The sequence below is a fragment of the Acartia tonsa genome, chromosome 4, assembly GCF_053477335.1.
Source record: "Acartia tonsa isolate MP-2025a chromosome 4, ASM5347733v1, whole genome shotgun sequence".
NCBI lineage: Eukaryota > Metazoa > Arthropoda > Copepoda > Calanoida > Acartiidae > Acartia > Acartia tonsa.
This window is the reverse complement of record NC_137263.1, coordinates 28,457,879-28,477,708: the sequence shown is the minus strand read 5'-3', so window position 1 is coordinate 28,477,708 and position 19,830 is coordinate 28,457,879. Positions and strand designations below refer to the sequence as shown.

Sequence of the window (19,830 nt, the reverse complement as noted above, 5' to 3'; positions counted from 1 at the left end):
GAGTAGCTTCGCTGCTAAAAATATGTAGAAGGAGAGATAAAATATCTTAAATCATCAACTGAGCGAAGAACGAAAATAAGCACTTGGCCTAGGGACTATCTCTACAAAATATTAAATCTTGACATAATACTGGATCTGCAGGTAAAATGCAAATGCCTAGTTCGAAAGTAATGTAAACCTTTAACTTTTATTGGTTTCTTTAGGAAAGACAACTTTCAATTTGATTGAGTGACATTTTACTGTTTTGTGAAATCTGAAAGGATGCTTTCAGCGGCCATTATCTTTTATAATTTTTTTACTTCTTTTATTTCTTACCAATACATGGTTTACAGGCAGCTATGGAAACTGTGAACCAAAAAAATAGGCAAATCTGAATTCTCAAAATAGCAGCTTTATTATTCGTTTAGGATGATTTTACTGTAAATATGAAATGTAGATGCATCTTTTGGTTACATGTTTCCACCGTTAATTTTTTATTAATCAGCACCAATGATGCACAAGATCTCAAAAACAGCATTTGGGGGAAAACTGGTGAACCAAAAAGATATGCAAATCCAAAACAAATCAATAAAAAAGCGATTTTTTTGCTCTTTTCTCTTATTTTAAAGATTGATTCTGATAAATTAACAATTTTTAAAGGGATTTATGCATTAATTGTTATGAAATATAGTATAAGGTATAAAAAATGATTTTTCTTAATAAGAAATATTAGAAAAAAAGAAATTTGACCCCTATCACTTAAGAGAACAGTTGCTAACCTCCAGTCTTATGGATGAAGCTAAATCACTGTGAGCTACAATTGAATCAAGACAAAAGTAAGTGCCGAGCCCTGGGACCTATGTAGGGTGAAAATAGACATAAATCCTTGATGATTCCAGGTGGAGACAAAATATTTCAGCGGGGTCTTTTGGATTTTTTTCAATTTTAAGTTCTGAAAAAAAATTGAAAAAAATATGAAAATCTTTCATAAAAAACAAACAAAAAATAATTTTCAATATTTTTTTTTATTAAAAGATACAAACAACTTATATACATACTATAAGCTTTAAAAAAATCACAATTCTTAAATTTAGACTTTCAATATAAAGATTTTTAGAAAAAACCTAACAACAAATTCTAACATATTTCTGATCAACATAGCAATAAAACGTCTTTTGCAAAATCTTTATCATCAAAAATAAATAGCACTTACTAAAGATTTTTTTTCATTTAAACTTATACTTATCACATTGATTAACTTTAAAGATTGATTTTTTTAAAGAAAGGTTGCGTGATTTTTTTCTTCATAATTAATTGCCTAATTTTAAGATTCAGACAAAAAACCTTACTACTTTATATTAAGGGATAATCTACTAGCTGCGGCTACGCCTCTAGAGGCGTATGAGGCCCTTGGGTTGGGGGGGAAGTCGAACCCCCCCCCTTACAATTACAGTTTTTTTTAATGAAAAAGTTAAAAACATTTATTTTGGAGAGTTAATTCTCTTGGGATAGTGGTGGTACCCTTCCCAAAATAGTTATAAACCTTACCAGGACATATGAGAAGCTACCATGTAAAGGAGAACCATATCGTTTCAGTGGTTAGTGAGATCCCTTGTTGCACAAAGACTCACATAGAACCTGTTACTTTATTATAAGGATACATATATACACAGAAACTCTACAATCAGAGTATGTCTGTTTGTTCATCCGTCTGTATAAAAACAATACAGAATATATTTATTTGGTACTAGCAGCTACGCCTATAGAGGCCTTTAGGGGCACTTAAGAGGGGAAGAAGGGGTTGAATTCAACAACTATATTTTTATTTTGGGCTTAAAAAGAAAAAGTTTTTTTCATGTGTTGTGGGGTCCTTTTTTAAGGGGTGATTTCTCTTAGGGAGGTAGAGGTACCATCCCAAAAGAAGTTATAAACCTTCCAAGGACCAATGAGAAGCTACATAGTAAAGTAAAAAAAGAACCATATCAGTTCTTAAGCGTCAGAAAGATGGACAAACAGACATCAATATATTTTGTATCATAAATAGTGCTTAAAAGCAGGGAAAGAAAAAATTTTTTTTGCTATTGTTTAAAAGTTATATCCCTGTATAAAAAAGATAGGATGTCCATGTGTTTTTTTCTGTCTGTGCCTAAAGTTCTTGCTAACCGCTGGACCAATTTGGTTCTTCTTTATTGATCTATCTTTTAGACTGATAATAGGATCAACATATAAAGGAGTAGTTTAGTGTCTATTAATCCTTATATAAAAATAACAGTTTCTGTGTCTGTCTGTTTGTGTGTATATGTGTGTGGGTGTCTGTCGGTACCGAAGATTCTTTATAACCGCTTAACTTTTGGTTCCAGCTTTTCATGGTCCTGAGAAGTTTTGAGTTTAGAAAAAAAATAAGTTCCTATCCAACATTTAAAAAAAACTTTTTCTTTTACATACTACAACTGAAAGTAGGGGAGGGGCACTATGTGCCCAGCCAATGCAAAAACTCTAAGATCCCCAAAAATGCATTTTTGAATATTGACCAATTTTAAAGTTTTAGGTTAATCTTTGTCATATTTGAGAAGGATTCCCAAAGCTAGAGGTGAAAATATCAATTACTTATAATTTTACAGCTTCGAGAAGTAGCCTACCTAGATATTTAGGATTTTGTAAAAAAGACTGACTATTGAAATTACATTTTATATGCAAACTTTAAATTATCGTCAAACTACCAAAAATTGAGCTACAGTAATATGTTATACCTTTTTTGAAAGCTTATTGAATATACTATACGGTTTTAAATTAGTTTTTATACGTTTACTTATAAAACTTATGAAAAAATTGATGTCAAAGCATTCCCCCTTAAAGAATCAGGAATCATAATATTTTGTAATGATACTCTCAACTTCAAATAGTTTGATCTTTTTTCAGCTAACGATGCCGCATATCAGACCTTTACACATGTTTAACCAAGGCACTCAGTGAATGAATCCCGTTGGTTTCAATGGCGGCATCGTTAGCTGAAAATTTTATTTCGCAGTTTTGTAGGAGCGGTCGGACCCATTTTATAGCAATTTTTACACAAAAAAAGACAAATTAAAATATTTGTTTTTACAAATCATTTTATCGTGATATTAATAGTTCTCGATGCAATTTTTTGATACAATCCCTTATTCTTATTGCTTAAAGTCTTTAAAGGATATCCTCGCCCCCCCCCCCACCCCCGGAGTATGGGGGGAGGCCCCCCATGCACACGCCTAGGAATATTCATTTAAGCTATGTAATCGAACCTGTTGCTTCTAATCAATTACCATTCTTTTAAAATCAAATTAATAATATCTTAAATGTTTTAATTTGATAAAACTAAAACCAATTCCACTCCATATGCACGCCCTAAGAATTAAAAGAGTTCAGCAAACTTGTAAAGAAACTAAAAGATTTAAGCAAATTTGTTAATAAATGTATGAAGGCCTAGGGATCTAAAGGGATAAGAGAATGGCAGATAAATAGATGTACATTACCAATAATGATACACAAACTTACCCATCTGTAGATTACAATTATTGGTTGAAAAGTTATGACACTTAACTTAATAAACAAACAAGAAAATGTTATTATAAAACTTTGGGGACTAGAGTGATAAACAGCCCAATGTCCCCTTCCTTCCTGATAAAGGCCCTATTGCAGACAACAAATCCTTTGATTGCAAGGCCTTTGGATAAAAGTTTTTAGTGCTTTTGGGGTGATTTGTGATATATTTGCTTTTATTTTTAAAACAAGGATTGTTTTGTCTACAAGTAGCGCAGCAATAATAACAGGTCAATTTTTTAATGAAAAAGTACAGTAAAATGGGTTATAGGAAAATAGAAAATTATTTTACAAAATGTTATTAACATGTTTCCTTGTTTATAGTTATTAATGTCAACAAATCCAGGAATCTAAAGGGATAAGTTAATGGCCGATAAATTGATGAACTTATCCAACAATGATACACAAAATTACCCCTTCAGTAGATTACAATTAGTGGTTTAAACGTTTGGACACTCGTGACTCAACATTTGAAAAAAAAAACAATTAAAATTCAGTAAAAGCCCCTAAAGTTGCTAAACCAATGGATAATAAAACGTTATTATAAAGCTTTGGGGACTATTGTAATAAACAGCCCAATGTCCCCTCCCTCTCTGAAACAAATCAATTGATATACCTACCTATAAGTATTTCATTGATAATTTATTTAAGGGGGGGGGGGGGGTAACATTTGGTGACTTGAAACACGACATACCAGCAATTTTATTTTGGGCGCTACTCTCTTAGTTTTAAATCTTTTGGGTTGTGTCACCAATCACCCCAAGTTTTGGTATCTTTAAAAAAAACTGCGGCGGAACCGCCGTTCACAGCCGTTTTCCGCCACCACCAAAATATTTTTTTTTCCGCCACCATCTAAATTTTTTTTATTGCATTTCTCGCCGAATTAGGCAATTTGGAATCATTTGAGACAGTGTTATTTTTTTCAAAAAATTTTCCCCTCATAACCAATCCTGTGGGGGACTTCATTTTCAAATTCTCATTTATCAAGGTATATCTTAAATTCAGTGCTTCTTCTGTGCTTTTAAGATATTGGATCCAAATCGTTTTAGGGTTTCACTAATCACCCCAATTTTTTGTATCTTTAGAAAAAACGGCGGCGGGCACGCCGCTCCCGCCGTTTTAGCCGCCGCCGCCAAATTTTTTTTTGCATTTCTCGCAAAATTAGGCAATTTGGAATCATTTAAGATAATGTTGTTTTTTTGGCGGCGGAAAATGGCGGTTAACGGCGGGAGTGGCGATCCCGCCGCCGTTTTTATTAAAGATACCAAAAATTGGGGTAATTAGTGACCCAACCCAAAATATTTTACCCAATTTGAAGCAAAATTAACAAAACTATGAGTTTTTGTTTTATATTGGAATTCTGGGCACATAGTGAGGGGTCAACTTCCCCCCACTTATCAAGGGCCCCTAGATGCCTCTAGGGGCAAAACCGCTAGTGATAAAATAATTTTTATCTTGAATTATGATTAAAGTGTTCTTTTTCCATTTTATAAAACATAATTGTAATTATCAACCTCAAAAGAACACAAATAAAGAAAATAGCAAGTTTAACATACAGATGCAAAGATATATTAATCAGAGCAAGATGGGACAATGGGCTGTTTATTAGACTAGTTCCCATAGTTTAATATAGCAATTTGTTATTCGTTGGCGTAACTACTTAGGGGACTTGTTGCGATTTTTGTTTGGTTGGTTCATTAAATTAAGTGCCCAACATTTCAACCATTAACTGAAAAATAAAGAAGGGTTATCCATGTATCATATTTTGGAATGTAAATCAATTTAGCGGTCATTGTCTTATCCCTTTAGATCCCTGAATAGTATGTAACAATGATCAATGGTTCTTTTTTTCTATGTAGCTTCTCATTGGTCCTTGGAAGGTTTATAACTTTTTTAGGAGGATACCTCCACCATCCTAGGAGAAATCACCCCCTAAAAAAGGACCCCATTACACACACAAAAATAACTTTTTCTTTTTAAGCCCAAAATAAAAATCTAATTGTAGAATTCAACCACTTCTTCTCCTCTCAAGTGCCCCTAAAGACCTCTAGGGGCGTAGCCACTAGTACCAAATAAATATATTCTGTATTGTTTTTATACAGACTGATGTACAAACAGACCTACTCTGATTGTAGAGCTTCTGTGTATATATGTATCTTTATAATAAAGTAACATGTTCTATGTGAGTCTTTGTGCACCAAGGGATCTCACTAACCACTGAAACGATATGGTTCTCCTTTACATGGTAGCTTCTCATATGTCCTGGTAAGGTTTATAACTATTTTAAGGAAGGTTACCATCACCATCCCAAGAGAATTAACTCTCCAAAATAAATATTTTTAACTTTTTGCTTCAAAAAAACTGTGATTGTAAGGGGGGGTTCGACTTCCCCCCCAACCCAAGGGCCCCTATATGCCTCTAGAGGCATAACCGCTGCTAGTAGAGTATCACCTGATATAAAGCAGTAAGGTTTTTTGTCTGAATCTCAAAATTGGGCAATGAATTATGAATAAAAAATCACGCAACCTTTCTTTAAAAAAAAATCAATCTTTAAAGTTAATTAATGTGATAAGTATAAGTTTAAATGAAAAAAAACCTTTAGTAAGTGCTATTTATTTTTGATGATAAAGATTTTGCAAGAGACGTTTTATTGCTATGTTGATCAGAAATATGTTAGAATTTGTTGTTAGGTTTTTTCTAAAAATCTTTATATTGAAAGTCTAAATTTAAGAATTGTGATTTTTTTAAAGCTTATAGTATGTATATAATTTGTTTGTATCTTTTAATAAAAAAAAATATTGAAAATTATTTTTTGTTTGTTTTTTATTAAAGATTTTCATATTTTTTTCAATTTTTTTTCAGAACTTAAAATTGAAAAAAATCCAAAAGAACCCGCTGAAATATTTTGTCTCCACCTGGAATCATCAAGGATTTATGTCTATTTTCACCCTACATAGGTCCCAGGGCTCGGCACTTACTTTTGTCTTGATTCAATTGTAGCTCACAGTGAAATACATGTTAAAGATAAAAATTACCTTTAAAAGTATACAAAAATGTTTTGTGATGTGTTAAAAAATCCATTTTAAAATATTGATTTTAAGGATGATGGCCTTTAAGATGCTCCTACGGGTAGTGATGGTGAGTCAAATGTTATCAAAGTGCATGTACATGACGACAACTTATGTATTAAACTATGGTCCAATTTTTGTATTTATAGCAGCCTCCAGCCAAGCAGTATAAAAAAAGGAAAAAATTGCAATTTTAATTACTCCAAATTTATAAGGTAAATTCACTTTGTCTGTCCGTCAGTCAGTCAGTCAGTCAGTAACGCTATGGGGGAAACGTGATTTTCTCGGCTCCTATTAGAGATAAACAGCTGAAATTTTTAGTGAAGATTACTATGACATGTGCGCATATAATCTATACATTGTTTTGTCCATCTGTCTATTAATTGGGGTGCTAGATCGATTCCTAGATTTTTACTTTTTTGCAATTTTCTCAATTCCTGTTCAAGATGAATGGCTGGAATTTTCAGGGATTAAATAAATTCAAATTCTACATATTTCCATAAAGTTTTATTATGATGCCTTTATTGGTTGGGGTGCTAGATCGATTCCTAGATTTTTAGGTTTTCTTGATTTTTTCGATCCCTATACAATATAGACAGCTGAAAATTTCAGGATTGAATAAGTTTAAACTCTACATATTTCCATCAAGTTTTATTACGATACCCTTATTAGTTGGGGTGCTAGATCGATTCCTAGTTTTTAAAGTTTTTGTGATTTTCTCCTGTTCAAGATAAACGGGTGGAATTTCAAAAGGTTTCGTGATTTTTATTATTGAAGTTTTTTATAACATACTTTTTCGTATTCATTCGAATCCGGTGGATAGAAACCGGTTCTCATCCATACGATAAAACTATGTCTAGCATCGTATTATATCCAGCTTTTCACGAATATAGAAATGTACAATCATAAGATTAAAACCAGTTTTTTTAGCCGGTGCCTTCGGCACCTCGGGGCTAAAAAAAACTAGTTTTAATCTCATAATTGTACTTTCTATATCCGCGGAAAGCCGTTTATAATACGATGCGAGAAATAACTATTATAGATTATTTTTCCCAGATGTCTATTCATAATTTTTTACCTTCGCTACTTATGGATGTTGTCATCCTTGTTATATTATATAGCAGTGTGACTAAATAAGGCTTTGGAAAATGACATCAAAAAATTCATTCGCAAAACTATCAAAATAATCAGAATTTTATACCTTTGTTTTTCTAGAAGAAGAGTCTCAAAATCTTGCCTTGGCAGTGTAAAATCTTTTATCTGAAATAGTGTTAAGGGAGGGGGCAGTTGTGACACTTTTTGAAACCAAAACTACAGGAATTCAACTTAAAAAGAGTTACAGCACTGAAATTTGAAATGACAGTCGCTTTTAAGAGGTACAATGTGGAATTTTGAAGAAAAGTTGGTGCTTCCCGCCATAAAACAATTTTCCGATAGCGACGGTTCCGCCGCCGTTTATTCAAAGTTCCACATTTACCTCTTTAAAGCAACTGCCATACCAAATTTCAGTGCTGTAACTCTTTTTTTAGTTAAGTTCCTTTGACTTTTAGTTTAGGTTTCAAAAAATGTCACAACTGCTTTCCCCCTTTGTTAAGGGGGGGGGGGGGGAGTTTGTACACTTATAGGAAATGAAATTCAGTATCAAATTTTGGGAGGGACGTGTGGGCTTGTTTTAATAGTTATCGAACTAATTCTTTTTGTAAAATCTCTTATATGACTTGATGTAAACGGAAAACTTTGAAAATTGAAATTCCGGATTTTCCTTCTAGGGGCTAGTGGAGCAAAAGACTCCCCAAAACACTAAAAAAATGAGTTCTGAGCTTATTTTTAGAGATATCAACCTGATTTTATTAATAAAAACTTTTTAAAAATAACTGAACTTAGTAACCATTACACATTTCATTTTAAGACTTTCCTACTAGGGGCTTGTGGAGCAAGAGACCCCCCAAAACTAAAAATACGAGTTCTTAGCTTATTTTTGAAGATATCAACCTGATTTTTTTAAAATAACAACTAAGTAACCATTACACATTTCATTTTGGGACTTTCCTTCTAACCTGATTTTTTAAAAGACATCTTTTTAAAAATAACTGAACTAAGTAACCATTACACATTTCATTTTGGCACTTTCCTTCTAGGGGCTTGTGGAGCAAGAGACCCCCCAAAACTAAAAATACGAGTTCTTAGCTTATTTTTGAAGATATCAACCTGATTTTTTTTTAAAGAAAACTTTTTTAAAATAACAACTAAGTAACCATTACACATTTCATTTTGGGACTTTCCTTCTAGGGGCTTGTAAAGCAAGAGACCCCCAAAAACTAAGAACAGGAGTTTTGAGCTTATTTTTGAAGATATCAACTTAATTTTTTTATAGAAAGCTTTTTTAAAATAACTGATCTAAGTGACCATAACTCATTTCATTTCGGAACTTTCCTTTAAGGGGGCTTGTGGAGCAAGAGACCACACAAAACACTAAAAATATGAGTTCTGAGCTTATTTTTAAAGATATCAACTAGATTTTATAAAGAAAACTAAAAAAAACTGATCTAAGTAACCATTACACATTAAATTTTGGGACTTTCCTTCTAGCGGCTTTTTAAAACTTTTTTAACATAGTTGAACTAAGTAACCATTAAACATTTTATTTTAGGGCTTTACTTCTAGAGGCTTGTGGAGCAAAAAAACCCTAAAACTAAAAATATTAGTTTTGAGCTTATTTTTAAAGATATCAACTAGATTTTTTAAAGAAAACTAAAAAAACTGATCTAAGTAACCATTACACATTAAATTTTGGGACTTTCCTTCTAGCGGCTTTTTAAAACTTTTTTAACATAGTTGAACTAAGTAACCATTAAACATTTTATTTTAGGGCTTTACTTCTAGAGGCTTGTGGAGCAAAAAAACCCTAAAACTAAAAATATTAGTATTGAGCTTATTTTTAAAAATATCAACCTGATTTTTTTAAGAAAACTTTTTTGACATAACCGAACCAAGTAACCATTACACATTTCATTTTATAACTTTCCTTCTAGGGGCTTGTGGAGCAAAAGACCCTCAAAACTAAAAATATTAGTTCTGAGCTTATATTTAAAGATATCAACCTGATTTTTTAAAAGAAAACTTTTTAGAATAACTCAACTAAGTAACCATTACACACTATTGATATCTTTTATAATAAGCTCGAACTCGTATTTTGCTCTTTTGCCCAACCAGCCCCCAGAAGGAAAGACCCAAAATGAAATGTGTGATGGTTACTTAGTCAACCTGACTTTTTAAAGAAAACTTTTTTAACATAACCGTACTAAGTAAACATTACACATTTCATTTTGGGACTTTCCTTCTAGTGGCTTGTGGAGCAAAAGACCCCCCTAAACACTAAAAATATGAGTTCTGAGCTTATTTTTAAAGATATCAACCTGATTTTTAAAAAAAAATCTGTTGTAGCTACGTAGTTCAGTTATGTGAAAAAAGTTTTACTCAAAATAATCAGGTTGATATCTTTTAAAACAAGCTTAGAACTAATATTTTTAATTTTTGGGGGTCTTGCCCCTAGAAAGAAAGTCCAAAAATTAAATCTGTAAAGGTTACTTAGTTTGGTTAATTTTAAAAAGTTCCAAAGTCCCAAAATAAAATGTGTAATGGTCACTTAGATCAGTTATTTTTAAAAGTTTTCTTTAAAAAAAATCAGGCTGACATCTTTAAAAATAAGCTCAGAACTCCTATTCTTATTTTTGGGGGTCTCTTGCTTCACAAGCCCCTAGGAGGAAAGTCCCAAAATGAAATGTGTTATGGCCACTTAGATCAGTTATTTTAAAAAAGTTTTCTTAAGAAAAATGAGGTTGATATCTTTAAAAATAAGCTCAGAACTCCTATTTTTAGTTTTGTGGGGTCTTTTGCTCCACAAGCCCCTAGAAAGAAAGTTACAAAATGAGATGTGTAATGGTTACTTAGTTCAATTATTTTTTAAAAGTTTTCTTTAAAAAATCAAGTTGATATCTTCAAAAATAAGCTCAGAACTTCCATTTTTTGTTTTGGGGGGTCTTTTGCTCCACAAGCCCCTAGAAGGAAAGTCCCAAAATAAAATATGTAATGGTTACTTAAGACAGTTATTTTTAAAAAGTTTTTTTTGAAGAAATCAGGTTAATATCTTCAAAAATAAGCTTAGAACTCGTATATTTAGTTTTGGAGGGTCTTTTGCTCCACAAGCCCCTAGAAGGAAAGTCCCAAATGAAATGTGTAATGGTTACTAAGTTCAGGTTTTTTTAAAAAGTTTTCATTAAAAAAATCAGGTTGATATCTCTAAAAAAAAGCTCAGAACTCATATTTATAGTGTTTTGGGGGGTCTTTTGCTCCACTAGCCTCTAGAAGGAAAGTAACGAAATTCAATTTTGAAAGTTTTCCGTGTACATCCAGTCATATAAGAGATTTTACAAAAAGAATTAGATTGATAACTATAAAAACAAACCAACACGTCCCTCCCAAAATTAGATACTAAATTTCATTTCCTATAAGTGTACAAACTTCCCCCCCCCCCCCCTTAATTTTTGTACAATTAATACTGCATTTAATCTACACATTTGTATAAAAAAGTTACACAACACAATCATTTTAAAGATTTTTAACTTTCCATACCAATCTCATTAATACAAAAGAAATTAGCTAGGCAACCAAAACAGTAATTACAAAATGGTTTTTAACTTTTTAGTTACTTGATTTTGACTTAAAGGTCATATTTGTTAAGAAAAAAAATTACCTAACCTCGAGAGAAAAAGGAATATTTTCTTCGATGTCATCAATGGCTTTCAGATCATACATGGACCTAGTAATCATTAAACTTTTAATATATAATATCATCTTCAAACTATTAACATTTATCATTTTCTACATTATTTTTATTAGATAGAGTGGTTGGTTTAGGGTAAAATCCGTAAAGGTGTGTGTTTTAAGGCTTAAAAATAGTAGTAGAACGATAATATTCACTAAATATGTGTATTTCTTATTAAAAAGAACTATAGACAAATTTTTTTAACATAAGTTAACATAAATTTTTATCGTTCTACTACTGTTTTCAACTTGTAACACATAATTTTTACGGATTTTACCCGAAACCTAACCCTCTCTTTTTAAAGTTTCATAGAAAGGTATCTATTTTCTCTAAGAAGATTTGTGGTTAAACGCCGCTAGGTTACAATTCTACAAATTGACGGATTTCTTCCAAATTATCACAAAGGATTTCAGGAAATCATAGACTATAGTGAATGCCAGTCTAAATAAATATTGTGATGAATTCTGTGTTATCATGATTGGAGACGAGATAAAAACTTATGTGTGACAAGGAATGATCAGGTATGCTTCTACTATTAAACAGATGACAAAGCGTTAAATATTTAGATCCGCATTTTATATCCGTAGCTTAATCATATTAGGAATATCTTCAATATTCTGGGTTCTGGCTTCAATATTTGAAAAAATATGCTGGGTCTTAGTTTCGACGTAGACAAAAAAAAACCTACCTGAGCCTCTGCCATATTGCTTCTGATGGAACTGGTCTACCTAGTTGCTCAGACAACTGTTCGGCTGTTAAAGCTACATTGAAATGTTTGTTAATACCCGCTGGTTTGTGGTAAAGCAGAAACTGAAATACAATACTATCAAAACGTTAATACAAAGCTTATCCTAATTCATTTAATAATAACGAAATGATATTAATCCTTAATTTTAATGGCAAACTTGGTAACAACAACATCTTGGACAACAAATTTTAGGTATAAAGTGTGTTACCTTTTTATATGCTTCATTATTATTTGGCCACAACTTGGTCAAAAATGCTCACAAATCAGACCTTTTCGACCGAAGATACTCAAATGGTTTCCTTACAAGCCCAATCAATCAGTTTTAAGATATCTTTATATTTCAAGGAAAATTGATGAAAATACTAAAAAAAAGGCAAATTTGGGTGTTACCTTTTATATGCACAGATACCATAAAATCAACAGAAAAAATACTTATTTTTACTTTTCTCTCATTTTCAAAGTTTGATTCTGTTAAATTGGCTATTCTTGAAGGGATTTATGCATTGATTATACTAAAACATAATATTGGGCAGAAATTAATATATTTCAAAGAAAGAAAATTTGGGAAATAAGAAAGGGGGGGGGGAATGTGGTGACTCGTGCCACGACATACCGCCAATTTTTTTTGGGTGCTACTCCCTTAGTTTTAGAGATAATTGGGTAAAATCTTTTGGGCTGGGTCACTAATTACCCCAAGTTTTAGTACCTTAAAAAAAAAAACGGCGGTGGGATTTGTAGCAGCCTCCAATTAAAAGTTGTAACAAGAAGTATAACCATCTTTTAAAATCTACTGTATTTACCTTATGAATTGGAGCTAAAAACCATGATTGTATGTTTTGGGATTTCTCTTGACTGGAGAATGCTACAAATACAAAAATCGGACCATAGTTTAATAGATAAGTTGTCATAATGCTCATGTATTTTGATACCATCTGGGTCATCATCACCAACAGCAAGAGCCTCTTTAATATCATCATTCCCAAAATTAAGATTTAGATTATCATTTTTTTACCATATTTTAAAAAAAAACTTTTGTTTTACTTTTTGGGCTAATTATTATCGCTAACAAGTATTTAACTACATCCTGTCAACTGGAGGTTGGCAGCTGTCCTCTGAAGTGATAGAGGTCGTATTTCTTATTTTCCAAATTTTCTTTCTTTGAAATACATTAATTTCTACCCAATATTATGTTTCAGAATAATCAATGCATAAATCCCTTCAAGAAAAGCTAATTTAACAGAATCAAACTTTAAAAATGAGATAATAGTAAAAATAAGTATTTTTTCTGTTGATTTTATGGTATCTGCATATAAAAGGTAACACCCAAATTTGCCTTTTTTTTAGTATTTTCATCAATTTTCCTTGAAATATAAAGATATCTTAAAACTGATTGATTGGGCTTGTGAAGGAACCATTTGAGTATCTTCAGTCGGAAAAGGTCTGATTTGTGAGCATTTTTGACCAAGTTGTGGCCAAATAATAATAAAACCTAAAAAAGGTAACACACTTTAGTCCCTTTAGTGACATTGCCTTTTAAAAGGCTTTTCGTCGTATTTTCACAGTAGCTTTTCTCCTTTTTTTAGCCCCTGCGGGGCAATCATCTAACCTAACCTAAAATAACCTATCAAAAGTTACAGTGAAAATACGACGAAACGCCCCTGAAGAGGCGATGTTACGAAAGAGACTATACCCCAAATTTTTTAATCACAAATAAAAAAATTTGTAAAAAAAATTCAACTAAATATTTTTTATCTCAAATTCGATCCGATTCGAGTAGAAATGGCGGAACCTCTGCTGGATGGGATTTTTGCGTTTTATTTTATTTTACAGAAAATGCAAAAAACAAGGATGACAACTACCATAAAAGCGAAGCTCTGAAATGGAAGGACAAACGAACATTAAAACTTGTAGATTGTCAGAACTGAATTAGCAGAATATTAATGCAACAGTACAAACAATATTTTAAGAAAATTTGTTGCAAAACTGCATAAATAGATGATACTGTTTAAGGACATACTTACATTTTTGGGACTTGTTTATAGAGATTCTTCGCTTATAACATTGTACCTTGTTGTAATAGGAATCAGTTTTCAAAAAATCAGAAGAATCGGATAATTTGTATACAAAAATTTGTTCTCAAAAAAGTTAAAAATCGACATGTTTAAAATGGACGTACGGACATTGCATTCTGGTATTATTTATAGAGTTGCTACGCTTTCTTAATTGTACCTAACTACTATAGGAATCATCATGCAAAGTTTGGAATCGATAGGACAATTCTAACCTGTTTAAATTAACGAAAAGAGCTAACTCTCTGTGACGGACGTACGGACGGACGGACCGACCCTAATTATAGAAAAGCTTCGCTTTTAAAAAGGATAAGGCAATATACCATTGAATTTCTTTGTATATCAACTCATATCGATTGTAATAACTTAGTAAGAACCTTTACTATATTTACCTGGAAAAGTGCTAGTTCAGATTTAACATCCCAAATGAAATCAGGTTCTACTTGCTTTAAAATATCATCTTCAGAACACGAAGAAGACATTTTTAAAAGAACAAAAATCTGAAACAATTTTTAGTTCGTTGCATTCAACTTACATAGTCAAGAAAATATGATTTCTAGATTTCACAAGAAAATTGCCTTGCAAGAGTGTTAAGGAGGTACCAATCATTGAATTAGATAGAATATGTATACAGATTTATTTTTAAATATTGAGAATACTTTTTATTAGATTTTTCTTTAATCTAATATTATATAAAGGTGGTACCTAACTATGCTAGGATATCAATTAAAATTATAGAAAACACTAAACCTATATTTCTAGAGTTCCATCTTAATATTTAGACCCGTTTGCTCACTCCCACTTCACATGAATCCAACAACTCTTTGTCTTCCCTCTTTTAAACTTGCAAATCCCAGAATTATTTTTGTATATTTCAGGTTGGATGATATACCTGGCATATCACCCAAAACAACCAAAAGCATGACATCACAGCAGCATATTATTGATTTTTTCACTGAATGTAATTAAGATTGAGAGCTTAAAAACAGCATATCCACCAAACCGTAATAACACAAAACTATGATTTTGAACTATGAAAGGTTGACTTTTTAAGAAAAAAGACGTCGCCACAAAGTTTACCAAAACCAAACAAATAAATATACTTAACATTAAGTACAAAGGAGAGTTTTAGTATTATAATGTTTAGTAATCCTTACATGAAAGTAACAGGATACTGCTAAACCTTGACCGATATGGTTCTCCTTTAGAGGGAAGGTACCTCCACCCTCCCAAATGAAATCGCTCCTGGAAAAAAAATTGCCAACATTTTTTGCTTTTTTTAATCGAAAATATGGAGTTTGGGAGGGCGACTTACCCCCTACCTCTTACAATAGTTATAAAGCCTAAGATTTTCTTGAAAACGTAGATATTCTAAATGATGAAACATGGTTTGATTTTGATTACTTTTGTGTGAAGTAGCCCTTCTTCTTTATAATTCAATTAATATCACAATAAAGTTTATAAACGGAAAACTTACAAAGTACTCAGAATGATTTTGTAGCAAGTTTTTCAAACAAGTCAAAAAGGGAGACAGAATTTACCCGGAGATCTTATAATCTAAGGTTCTTGTATATTTAGAACACCCTTGAAAATTCTGATATAGCTTCTTAGATACGTGTATTAGATAGACCAATTATAGACCATATTCTTATATTTCTTCCTCCAGCTATTATATTTTAATTTTATTTGAGCTTCTTTAAATATACACATGCTGCTTAAAAGGATTTCTAAATGAAATTTTAGCTTTCCAGAATTTTAAGATCATTAGGTAAATCATCTCCATTCATATTAACAATAGGTGTAAACTAGATAGATATATGAATATAAAAGTAATAAATATAAAAGAATATTAAAGTTAATCCTCGTCCGAATCCTCTTCGTCTGTATCCTCAAGCTCTGGCATAGGAAACCTAAGGATAGCACACAATCCTGTTAGCAGATCAAGTTGTTCACCAGAAATATGCATACTTGAGAATATCCTCACCTCACCACCAGTTTCGCGAACCTTATCTACTAAGTCGACGTACTTTTTTCTTTCCGATACTTTGTTAGCTCGGAATAGTTTATCTGATATGAGCAAAGTCTCAATGGCGTCTGATTCTGCGGCACTAAACACGTGTTTGGGGCCATAAAAAGCTCTTGTTTGTTCATTCTTCATCATCTTGTAAAAATCGTCAAGTGCCCGCACCTCCTCAGTGGCCTTTGTATCCGTCAATCGTGATTGGATGGTAGGATCTTGTAAAACCTCTTTTAAAGAGTGCTTGTATCCACTGGAAGAATGAACAAGGATAAATTTGCTTTTGTTTTCAAAGAGCAATTTATTATCAGTTTTAACAGCATGTTGGTACATATAGTCGAAGAATTGTTGTCTAACAAAACCTGGCGAGGCAATCAAAATTGCCTTTACAACATCAAAATTAACATGTCTAATCAAGGCTTGAACAACCTAAACAAATAAAGAAGAATAGTTTTCATGAAAACTGATGCTTATTTAAACTGAAAAAAAACCTGTCCTTTTGTGTCAAGACTACAAACTTAGTTTCCTAGATTGATTAGGCTTGGTTATAAAACTGTAAGAACCATTGTTATTGCCCTACTACAGCAAGGTTCGTGTTTTCTGTTAACTTACTTGTACAGACGGAAGTACAAACAAACGGACATACAAACAGACGATCGGCGGACGTTAGAAGTGTCCTAAATTGATTAGGATCAATTAGACAATTCCAAAACTGTAAGAACCATTCTTCTAGTCCTAATAAAGCCAATGTCAAAGTTTTGTGTCAACTTACTTAGGGGGACAGACGGACATACAGACGGACAGGCAGCAGACGTCCTTAGTGTCCTAAAGTAATTAGGCCCAATTAAACAATTTTGAAACAAGAATTAATCTCCTATCTGTATTATAGTTAAGAGTTGTTGGAATATGTCTAAAAGTAAAATAAAAGACACGTAAAAAGAAAAATAGTGACAAGAATTTTTTAAATTACTTTTAGATTGTTTACATTCACAGAAGAAAACTTTTAAAATTTAAGTTTTCGATATATTTTAATAAAGATTTTTTAAAATTGTGCAGCAAATATTGTTCTTGCAAAATATATTACTTGATCATAAAATTTCTGAAGTCCCTTCTCGTGCTGGGAGGCATCGCCGCGCCGTTTTCTTGGAATCTGTACATCTAGTTTAGCTCTTACTATTGTCATAGATGATGTTACAAGACAAACATTGGCTAGTCCCTCTTGCATCACAACCGCGGCAATATCAGCTGATCTACTAGGATCACAGGCTAGATCAATTCTAAAAATTTGTATCTTTGAGGTAGTTGATATTATTAATGTCTTATTGATTACAAAAAAAATGTTTCCATTACATACCTAATTTAAATAAAGTTTAATATTTATCTCAAAGTTCCTGTCAATATGAACAGAATCCCAAAGTGCTTTTCTTAGGGTGAATTTTCTGTTAAGTTCCAAGTCTATTGTGTGGTAGGCTCCCATTTTAACATGTTGGTTCTCTTCAATGTTCCGTCCTAAAATATTTCGGGTTAATATATCTTCAATTACAATTAAATATGTCCGTAAAATAAACTTTTTAAAAGCGAAGCTTTTCTGTAATTAGGGTTGGTCCGTCCGTCACAGACAGATAGCTCTTTTCGTTAATTTAAATAGGTTAGAATTGTCCTATCGATTCCAAACTTTGCATGGTGATTCCTGTAGTAGTTAGGTACGATTTAAAACGCGTAGCTACTCTATAACCGTTTGTTTGTATATGTTTGTTTGTCTTACCGTTTCGGAGCTTCGCTTTTATGGATGTTGTCATCCTTGTTTCCGTAATAATCTATGGAATCAAAATTTTATATAGCAAAAAAATCACAGAGAAGCGAAATTGGTAAGTTACCCCATCCCTCTTATTATAAAAAAAAGACTTTTCATTTTGACAATATGAAAATAAATACCTTTTAATTGTAGAACACAGGCTTGTGTGTCGAAGAATATACTTTCAACTTGAATTGTAAGAATTGTTCTAACACGATTACTCGTTGTTGACCCCGTGGCACTTTCATTTGTTACTTTTCTAATCAAAACATAAAATTAATGACTTTTTATTGAAGTTGTGACAATGTCACAATTTTGAAACATATAGTTTCAAAGCATTGGTTTAATGTCTTTAATAAATAGCAGATACATAATAGTTCAACTAGGTAGCTTTTTTTTCTGTAATTAAAAAAATAATTTAAATAAGTAAACTTTCACAACTATAATAATAAAACTCTTTCTTCTTCAATAACTATAAACACAAGTACATGTTAAATAATATTCACACTATGACAATCGAAGTCCGGAATTGCACCCACACATATAAAAGATTACCCAGTTTTAACCTCCCGTCCCCTCCCCCTTAATAGAATATTTTTTGCACACCCTTGCTAACAAGGGTTTATAATAGATCGGAATACCAGCTTTTTTCATTATCTATCTTGTTTATTGTGATATCTTGCTTACCTATTAGAATTACCTACAACAACATAAACATTAATATTTCATCAATATATCAAATGTAATTGACTCCTTAATAAAAAAAATAAAAAAATCCTGGGATTTATTCAAAAAACCGGGTGGGGTTGGGATTTTTCCCGGGTGCAATCCTATTGGGTGTAATAGATTAGAGAAAGTTTCAATTTAAAAATTACAATCGATCTCCCCTTTTAGGTTCAATATTGTTGGATGGAATTCCGTTTGGTTAATTGCCATTCCGGTGGGTACAATCCCGTATGAGTCCTATTCCGTTGGGAGAAGTCCCGCTGGGCGCAATTTCGAAGTTGGAATCACATGAGTGAAATCCCGTGGTGTTACGATTATTTCTTGATTGGTGTATAAATGAATGGATATTTTTATAATAAAGAAAATGGTTATACGTACCTTATTGTACTTGCTCTAACATGATCCCCCTCCATAAGGAGATTATAAATATGCCACATATCTTCAGATTCTTCAGGTATGAGAACAAGACTACCTCCCCCGTCCCTCTCAAAATCTCTGTGAACCAACCTCATTTTGAACACTTATTCCACAACATTAACATATATCTGGAAAGTGTAACATAAGTATCTATAAATAATTTCCACAAAAATAATATAAAGTACGTAAAAAATACTTTGAAAAGGCTTCTTAAATAAGGAAAAATAATCGTAAAAGAATCAACTGTGAAACATCTTTAAATCAGTGTTTAACAATCAAATTAACAAAATTGTTTTCTTTTCAACGAAAAATTGGTAGATTGCGCAAAGCATTGAAAAATGCCGCGTATACCAATGTATCAGAAAGAAATATGTTATTTTTGTAATTTTCTCTGTAAAATTTGTCTGGTAAATTTACTACTGATCCAGTCTAATAAAAAATAAAAGATGCCTTCACACCCCTCCATTATGAAGTTAGAAACGAAGCCACTTGTTTTTCAAATAATAAATGATAGTTTAGGGTAATGTATAATAATCTTTAAAAGAAAAACTATATTTCTAAACTCATATTTAAAAAAGTAGTTATGTTTCATATGAATATGAAAAAAAAG

The 19,830-nt window shown here is 31.9% G+C and overlaps 2 protein-coding genes across 4 annotated transcripts in view; both read right to left on the bottom strand.

Annotated features, from left to right (window-relative positions):
- Positions 1-14,791, bottom strand: part of MrgBP (MRG/MORF4L binding protein) — a 29,931-nt gene extending 15,140 nt beyond the window's left edge. Inside the window, exons 1-4 of the mRNA XM_080159429.1 lie at positions 14,658-14,791; positions 12,137-12,258; positions 11,382-11,442; positions 7,825-7,883 (exon numbers count right to left, since the gene is read on the bottom strand). Of these exons, the coding sequence (XP_080015555.1) occupies positions 7,825-7,883; positions 11,382-11,442; positions 12,137-12,258; positions 14,658-14,747 (332 nt within the window). The 5' untranslated portion in view covers positions 14,748-14,791. The remainder of the gene's footprint in view (positions 1-7,824; positions 7,884-11,381; positions 11,443-12,136; positions 12,259-14,657) is intronic.
- On the bottom strand, positions 14,765-19,385 carry pelo (pelota mRNA surveillance and ribosome rescue factor). 3 transcript variants are annotated; one of them, XR_013879224.1, is made up of 6 exons: positions 19,182-19,385; positions 18,218-18,336; positions 17,676-17,791; positions 17,367-17,561; positions 15,670-16,711; positions 14,765-15,310 (listed from the first exon to the last, which is right to left on the bottom strand). XR_013879224.1 is itself a non-coding variant. In XM_080159425.1 (5 exons), exons 1-5 carry the CDS (start codon positions 19,313-19,315, stop codon positions 16,121-16,123), a joined length of 1,155 nt encoding a protein of 384 aa, XP_080015551.1. In that variant the 5' UTR covers positions 19,316-19,385; the 3' UTR covers positions 14,765-16,120. The 3 variants fall into 3 exon arrangements, 1 of the variants encoding a protein (XP_080015551.1); XR_013879225.1 differs by having other exon boundaries at positions 14,765-14,923; positions 15,743-16,711; XM_080159425.1 differs by having other exon boundaries at positions 14,765-16,711.
- Positions 19,386-19,830: the final 445 nt, after the last annotated feature.

What these genes read in the sequence shown, in the direction of transcription:
- pelo (XM_080159425.1), bottom strand. Translation starts at nt 19,315, where the DNA reads ATGAGGTTGGTTCACAGAGATTTTGAGAGGGACGGGGGAGGTAGTCTT. An exon ending in GGGATTCTGTTCATATTGAC is followed by an intron (nt 17,562 to 17,675) that starts AGGAACTTTGAG and finishes ATACAAATTTTT; the next exon opens with AGAATTGATCTAGCCTGTGA. An exon ending in TTCAGAAATTTTATGATCAA is followed by an intron (nt 16,712 to 17,366) that starts GTAATATATTTT and finishes TTATTTGTTTAG; the next exon opens with GTTGTTCAAGCCTTGATTAG.